This window comes from Poeciliopsis prolifica, unplaced genomic scaffold (assembly GCF_027474105.1).
Source record: "Poeciliopsis prolifica strain line A6 unplaced genomic scaffold, Auburn_PproV2 SCAFFOLD037, whole genome shotgun sequence".
NCBI classification, from domain to species: Eukaryota; Metazoa; Chordata; class Actinopteri; order Cyprinodontiformes; family Poeciliidae; genus Poeciliopsis; species Poeciliopsis prolifica.
In genome coordinates this window covers 3,623,031-3,631,095 of record NW_026562412.1, presented here as the reverse complement: position 1 = coordinate 3,631,095, position 8,065 = coordinate 3,623,031, and the positions used below count along the sequence as shown (strand labels likewise).

At 40.3% G+C, this 8,065-nt stretch overlaps 1 protein-coding gene across 5 annotated transcripts in view; it reads right to left on the bottom strand.

Annotated features, from left to right (window-relative positions):
- Window positions 1-8,065, bottom strand: part of rps6ka1 (ribosomal protein S6 kinase a, polypeptide 1) — a 44,493-nt gene continuing 36,428 nt past the window's right edge. For all 5 annotated transcript variants that reach the window (XM_055053311.1, XM_055053312.1, XM_055053309.1 and 2 more), the window contains 16 exons: window positions 7,908-8,014; window positions 6,519-6,556; window positions 5,967-6,109; window positions 5,786-5,856; window positions 5,585-5,673; window positions 5,396-5,460; window positions 5,194-5,296; window positions 4,984-5,114; window positions 3,966-4,091; window positions 3,752-3,841; window positions 3,504-3,662; window positions 3,082-3,243; window positions 2,927-3,003; window positions 2,728-2,845; window positions 2,510-2,647; window positions 1-1,704 (listed from right to left, as the gene is read on the bottom strand). In XM_055053311.1, coding sequence (XP_054909286.1) covers window positions 1,582-1,704; window positions 2,510-2,647; window positions 2,728-2,845; window positions 2,927-3,003; window positions 3,082-3,243; window positions 3,504-3,662; window positions 3,752-3,841; window positions 3,966-4,091; window positions 4,984-5,114; window positions 5,194-5,296; window positions 5,396-5,460; window positions 5,585-5,673; window positions 5,786-5,856; window positions 5,967-6,109; window positions 6,519-6,556; window positions 7,908-8,014 — 1,740 coding nt within the window. In that variant the 3' untranslated portion in view covers window positions 1-1,581. The remainder of the gene's footprint in view (window positions 1,705-2,509; window positions 2,648-2,727; window positions 2,846-2,926; window positions 3,004-3,081; window positions 3,244-3,503; window positions 3,663-3,751; window positions 3,842-3,965; window positions 4,092-4,983; window positions 5,115-5,193; window positions 5,297-5,395; window positions 5,461-5,584; window positions 5,674-5,785; window positions 5,857-5,966; window positions 6,110-6,518; window positions 6,557-7,907; window positions 8,015-8,065) is intronic.

The window sequence follows — 8,065 nt, the reverse complement described above, 5'->3', positions numbered from 1 at the left end:
TTTGTCATAGCAACTCTGCTTTTAATATTATAAGATATAAAAATCTTCATCTTTATCATACAATAACATGATCCCACAATGCCATCAGTCAAAACAATTTGCCAAACAAGAATTAGAACAGAACTTTGATCCCTTTTGAGGTAAGACAGCTTGTTCTTAACATATCTGGCCTTACAGGTCTGTCATTTAAAATCACATCATAATGCAAGACAGTCTCACCTGCAGGCACCGAGCTGAGAGCATGACCTGACACAGGAAGTAATTCAGGAAAGATCGACAGATTACTGATTTATTGTGATGAAAGTGGTAAAACGAAAAAAAAAAAAGAAAAAAGAATGAAATTCAAATATGATAAATGGAAAAGGTAAGGAGAAGGAGTGTTTGGCTTTAATAACCAGTTGTGTTTGAATGAATGAAGTGTGTCCCTTTTACATTCTTATAACATAAGTAGAGACCTGTAGGCTGTGATCTGCTCAGCATGTCTTTCACTATTTTAAACCATTTTGTTTCTTGAGACAAAGAGCAAAATAAAAAAAGCCAAAACACAAAAAAACAACAAAAGCAGCCAACACAATAAACAGATTTCAATATGCATTTTCCAAGAAACAGTAGAATAAACGAGAAACCAAAGCATTGAACAGATTTCAACATGCCACATTGTTCCGTGGGCAGATTTTCTTTCACAGAAAGCCAACTATTTCACTAGTTTATAGTCATAAAAATAGAAGACTTTTTTTAACCAAGCAGAGAGGGAAAGCGGCAAAACAAAGAAGCCACATGACATCTTCACATCACCATGCACATGACTCTGCAGACAGAACTGACACACACTGCAAGTCATGCAATTCACACTGACTCAAACACACACACAAACACACACACACCCACGCCGTCTGTAAAACCAAACAAATTGAGATCAACATCAACCAAAACATTTCGCAGAATCCACGATATTCTGGTTGAACCAGAGCCCCGCCAAAAAATACTTAACATTTTAATTCTGCTTTTTGAAGAAAAACAAACAAAAATAAACATTGTACAGCAGTTGGACAATACTGTGGCTCTGTGCTGTCGGCACATCGATTAGGCAGCACAACAAGGGATATAAAGCTTCAAAAGAAGAAGTAAAGCAGACAACTGAACAGGCCGACAGACAAGCGTGCAGCAGGAACTAATTACAGCAATGATCAGGAGAGAAAACTTTCATCGGCTGCATCCGCTCTGTCGCTGGTCATGCAAACGCGTTATTCCCAAAACGCCCCGCCTCCCCCGATGTTAAACACCCACCCCCACGCGTCCTCATTCACCATCCAGATCTTTTACCACTCCGAATCCACGGGCTCCCAGCAGCCGACGAGCCCACACACACGGAGGCGACAGTGAGAGCAGGACAACGTGATGTCACGAGACGAGGGCAGGACCACAGTCGGTGTTCCTTGGCTGGTTTTTGGCGGCTGGACGCTACGTCCCAGAGCAAGCTGACTGGGCTGGTTTGGAGCATTTGTAGTTGGTTTTAAGGATCAGGCTCCATTGAGCGGGATGGCTGGTTTTTTATTTATTATTTTTCTTATTTTTAAGTCGCTACAGGGAGGTGGAGGGCAGCTTCTTGACACGCCGCTGGGCGAGGAAGGAACTCTCGATGGGTTTGAGCTCTGGAGTGGGCTGGGAGTTCTTCAGGGCGGAGTAGGTGGCTGCCATCGCACCCTGAAAACAGTGGAGAGGTTACTAATGTTCTAAATGTGGGAATCAGATCTAAATCTATAATGTTCTGTTTGATAAACAAATACATAGAGAAGCACTAGTTCCACATATTTTTACTCCAGTAGAAGTAAAACGTAACCTCCAAGAAATTATCCAAAGTATTTGGTAAAATGTCTACTCAAATACCGAGTGACTGATCAAACCTAATTTATTTAGTCATTAAAAATTACACCATCCGACAGACCAAAATGTGAAGTTATATGAAAATATAACATCACATTTTACAGATGTGAAGTTATATTTCACATCTGAAAATGATGTGAAATATAAAGATGATAATGAAAATAATTCATATAAATAAATACAAAATTATAAAACCAGACAAAAGAAATGTTTTTCCAAATATTTTTGGGACTTATGAAACTTAACTGCAGATATGCATCAGTTTCTGGTGAATTTTTGGCTAAAACATGTTTGGTCTTCATTCAGAGAAGTTACTCAGTGGGTAGAGAATTCAGAAATTTTACTCAAGAGTATAAATACGTCAAAATTAGTACAGTGCAGTAAAAAGACTACTAAAAGTACATTTATTCCAAAACATTGGTCAAATAAATGCAACTGAGTAAATGTAACCACTTGCTATCCAATTCTGTTGATAAGTAGGATCAATTGGAGTGCATGCATGATTGAATAGAAATACTTTTTGCACCATAAAGAGCTGAAATGCTGCTGTGAATTGGAGCTACAAAAATAAACTGAACTGAATTGCTGTGGAAGTTTAAATGTAGGCAAAGCACTGAGTTGTTACCTTGACCAGTTTGGGGTCCTGATGAGGGAGCTGGCTGTTGGGCAGCTTGTCCCTCTGGACGATCCAGGGGTGTCTGAGGACCTGCTTAGCAGTCAGTCTCTGGTGCGGATCCACATGGAGCATCTTGGACACAAGGTCCTGGAAGAGTCCAAACAGATTGAGAATGGGCACTGCAGAGACTGAAATGTGCGACCAAATGTTTGAGGTCTGAACTCTACCTTGGCAGCATCAGACACAGTGTCCCAGTTCCCTCCAGCCAGGCTGAAGTGACCACTTCCTATCCTACTCAGGATCTCGTTAGGAGTGTCCTCCGGCCCGTTGGCAAACGGAGTGAAGCTGGTGGAAGTAAGAAAAAAAGGCAGGGTGAATAAAAAGAGCTGCAAAAGTAGAGAAAAACCGAGACAATAGAGTACTCACCCAGCCAGCATGGTGTACAGTAAGACTCCCAGACTCCAGATGTCACATCCTTCATCGTAGCCTTGACGCTTCAACACCTGGAAGCCCATATCATCATGCATCACAATTCAGATAAACCGCATTTAAAGGGCATGTTGTAGGTGTGATTCGCTCACTTCAGGAGCTACAAAGTTAGCGGTGTAGCACGGGGTCATCAGCAGGCCGTTGTTGGCGCGTAGCTGCTTCGCAAAGCCAAAGTCGCAAATCCTGATGGACTCAGGATTTCCTGATTCGTCAACGTAGAGGATGTTGCTGGGCTTCAGGTCTCTGTGCACGACCTGGAAAATAAGAGGATACAAGAGTGGAGAAATAATAATAATAATTTTAAAAAGCAGAGGAGAGACAGAAGGCAAGCTACAGAGGTCCAACTCAGCAGAATGGTTTACTCAAATTGATCATTTATCGTACTGATTTACATTATTGTGCATTTACTTAACAGCTTTTTATTTTTATTTTCTTTCTTTATTTCATTTTGGTTGAATTTGAGCCCTGACTCAGTGTGACTGGACGTAAAGGTCAGCTGTCAGGCCAGGCTCACCCCCTGGGAGTGGAGGTACTCCACAGTCTTTGTGATGGTATGAAGCACAGCGCTGGCCTCCCGCTCTGAGAAAGACTTCTGCTTCAGGATCCGATCCAGCAGCTCTCCGCCGCGCATCAGCTCCGTCACCATGAACACCTGCTTCCCATTGTCATACACCTGAAACAATAAGCAACAAGGTTTCACACACCAAGAAGATCTCCACTTTTAAAAAGGAGTAAGAGCATCGGGTGTTGATTTAGACCCACGTCTTTCAGTGTTATGATGTTGGGGTGCTGTCCATATCGAAGCAGGATCTCTATTTCCTCCGACGGATCTGTGCTGGTCTTGTCAATCACCTGAAGTAAACATTTACAGAATAAGATTCATCTTTTAGCAAACAGAAAAACATTTGGATCACATTCTTCTACTTTAGTTTAGTTTTGATGTGCTGTTAAAGGATAGGTATGAATCTGTTCATACCTTGACAGCATACTCGGTGTTGGTGGCTTTGTGGATGCAGCGCTTGCAGACGGAGAAGGAGCCCATGCCGATGTCCTCCTTGAGGACGTACCCATCGCTGAACAGAAGGTTTTTCCCGTGCAGCTGCTGCAGAGAGAGAGATGAAGCTTGAAGAGCAGCGGAGGAGTGACAGGCTGACAGAGCTGACAAGGGCGGAGGACGTTGATGGATCTGAGGAAGAGGTTTTTTTTTGGTAGCTACTCCAGCTGCTGCTCTGAACCCACTGCCTGCTGCTAATTAGTATTCATCAGGGATTAACTGATTATTATTAAAAATTATTAATTCTGCATCCAAGCACCAGGGTCTAAAATATTGATTTTAAAATATTAAAACTACAGTAATTGTTAAACAAATATTTTGGAAATGTATACAATAGATTTGCAGGAGAGGAATAAAACAAAAAAAAATATAGTTAAAAGCATAATTTTCCTTTAACATCACAATAATTTATTAGTTACTCTATTGCATGGAATTGAAATAAAGTATACTTGAAAACAGAGGACTGGGACTACTTTCTGTTCTAGTTTAGAATAGAAATACATTAAATTATTGTCCCGTAGAGGAAAAATTTTTGCAAGAGACCATATTTTAAGCTTCTTTCAAACACAGAATAAAGGAGAAGTTTGTTAATTTATTTGCAGAAGTGATGCACAACAGCACCAAAAATATAGTTTCATGTAATTTTTTCCCCAAAGTTAAGCACTTTTTAAGGCTGGTAACATCTATGCAGCCATGTTTAGATTGCTATTTTGTTTCATCACTATTTTAGCTGGAGAAGTTGGGATTCAGTTCAGGTAAAATATACAGACATTTATTTCTGCCATCTCTATCTGGGGGCAGAACGGTTCTGCAGGCATGTTGGCATCTCTACTTTTAGACAAAATATTCACCAAAGCTGTTCACTCATTCTTTCTCATGATTTCTCTCACAGCGTCACACAACGCTGAATAAAAATGTGTTTTTCCTGCTGACAGCTGACCTGGACTACTGGGTGTGGCGGCGGCTGCGGCGGCACTGCTGAGCCTTCCTCCTCCAACAGAGTGGATGCAACAAAGCTGAAGCCTCTGAACAGCTGGTGAGCTCCAGCACTGGGTGGCACACCAGGAGAGTCTGGAACATGATACGAACTCCGTCAAATAAAATTTATTACTTTACAGGCTGCCGCATCATGCTACAACTAAGTTCTGACCTTTGGGAGTGCGGGAAGTGAACTCTGAGTCGAAGTAGAAGGTGTCGTCTGGGCGGGCGACAGCTGGCCTGAACGGAGGCTTTACTTCCCTTCGGAAGAGTTTCTGAGGAGAATTGATATTTTTTGTTACCTCTGCTGATTGGAGAACCATTTTTAAAAATCTATGTGCAATTTAAATGTCCTCAGGAGCACAAACACTCACATTCCAGTCTATAGTGGAGAAGAAGCCGTGCCGCTTTATCTCCTCTGCACCGTCAGCGCCCGAGCCTAGAAGCACAACAGAACATTTTCGCAGCATCAAGCGACTGCAAATACAGATCTAAATAACCCTTTTCTCAAACTGTGTCAGAATTTCTGCCTTTGGTGAAAACCATGTTCTTGATCAACTAACCCAGTCTGTTGGCAGGATTTCTTTTGAACAAAGCCCTGAGCAGAGACTGGGCTTCTGCACTCAGGAACTGAGGCATTCCTAGGCGTGCCCTGCAGGAGAGAAGCATACGGAACAGCTTTAATTATTGCACTCGGAGGCGGACTGACAGTATGTGACAAAAGAACTGGTGCACAAATATTCCCGTCAACTGATTTTACTCACTTCAATATAAGATTCATTGTTTCTTTGCGGTCCTTCCCTTGAAACGGCAGAGATCCTGTCAGCATCTCAAACTAGCAGAAGAAACTTTCAGTCAGCATACATGAAGAAACGTTTAGAAAACAAAAAAAAACTTAAACACGTTTTTAATAACCCCAAGAACAATCTCTTTCAGTCTCCTCACCATCAGAACCCCAAACGACCACCAGTCAGCGCTGTGAATGTGGCCCTGCCTGTTTACAACCTCTGGTGCCATGTATTCGACAGTACCACAGAACGAATACGCCTTCTTCTCATGATCGATGGCCTCTTTGCACAAGCCAAAATCTGGAGTAAACAAAACAATTTTCATAACATTAATATGCTGCACAATGTAACTGATTAACAGCTGCATCTCAATGAATTAGAATATCTTCAGAAAGTTTCAATAATTAAATAATTTATTATTTTTCGAAATAATTCATTTCAATAAAGAGAAATATATATCTGACGGTTTTAATTTAGATTAAAACGCATTTTTCCAGACATAAAAAAAGGTTTAAAGATATGTTGGCCTAGTCAAAGATACGTCTGTGCCGTGTATGTCACTTCTTCAAAGCTTGATGGCAGCAGAACCCAGACTGACAATAAGATAAAGTGTAATAGTTAACAATGGAAACTGCATGCTGATAAATTTCCCACTGTACTGTGACTCCTGAAGGTCAGTGAGAGGAAAAGGAGCAGACAGGAGACTCACCTGTGAGTTTGATATGCCCTTCCTCATCCAGAAGGATACTAAAAACAACACACACAATAACCAGAATTAAAATGAGACGTTCAAAAACTGAGAAGAAAACAACTACAGAGGGAATAAGAAACACATCACTTAACAACTTGACAAGAATTGGTTTGGAAAGTTGTATACAGACAGGCCCCGATTTATCAAATATTAATAACGTAGAAAAATGTTTAGTGACATTTCTACACTTGATCTGGGATTTCTGAGTGAGCATAATGACATGCACAAATCCCATGCCAGGTCTCAGATCATGTATTTGGGTTTATGCCAAGGTGGACCAATAATGGAGGAGAGAAAAATCAACATGTGAAAATATTAGTTCACATACATATGCATAAATATGCCAGATAACAGGGGATGTGTTCACTGAGGGACATTTTTAATCAATGATTCTTAGTTTCCTTCAAAGATGAGAGAAGCTGGCTGCATAAATATTCAATAGGCTGGGCAAAGTTAAGTCACAGAAAATAATAAAGTAGCACTATGCTTACTTATTAGACAGGACTGAGAATAATTTAGTCTCAAATAGGATTTCAAGCTCAACTGCATCGTTACCAATGCAGTTGAGCAACGATGGGAATTTAGGCATTACAGCAAAACAAACACAAGTTTACAACAAATAAGAAAAAAAAAATCTTTATATAATGAATTTAAGTGTGATTAAGGTGTAGGGTCTGACAAGAGAAAGCGATCAGAAGTAGCATCGGTCATTATGTCTGAAAAGAGTTCTGTAAAGTTTGAATGAATATGAGTCTTGATAGGATCTCACTATTAAAAAAAGAGATGATTGCATGCCTACATTCCACTGGATGCTATTAAGATATTGCACAACATTTGCATAACCACTATTTGTGAGAAGAACTCCATCTCTGGTGCTTTTCAGTGTTAGTGATGTAATCATTTAAAAATTTGAGAGAAATTTGATTATAATTTTCCATCCATCCAGGTCCCACATTCTGTGTGGGAGGCCCCCGAAACTGAATAAAAAGAGCTGCAGTCTATGAACAATGATCGTTTAAAAAATTTGAACACTCAACTGATTGTAAATCATTAAAAATTTTATTCAGATCTCTCAAAAGTTAGATAATTTCTCTTAGATCCAGAGGCATCAAATTACAAAGTTGAAAAGAATGAAAAATCTCAGTTAGAAAGCAATAAAACGATTCATTCTGGTTTGACAAAAATACTAAAACTTCAAAGCCCTCTGGTGCCACATCAATGTTTAAATACTTCAATTTTCTAGAAAAGTCTGAAAACCGTAAAAGTACATGACATTTTTATTAGTGTGGATGTTTTGTCTGCTGGTTTGATGCAGAGAGTTTCTGCTTTTTGAGATGTTGCACTTACTTTTCAGGTTTGAGGTCTCTGTAAATGATGCCTAAGCTGTGAAGGTGGTCCAGTCCTAAAGCGAGCTCTGCTAGATAAAACTTCACATCCTCTTCTGTGAACATCACCTGGCGGCCACGAGACAGGAAGAACGTCACAAGAGAGGAACAGTACAAGGA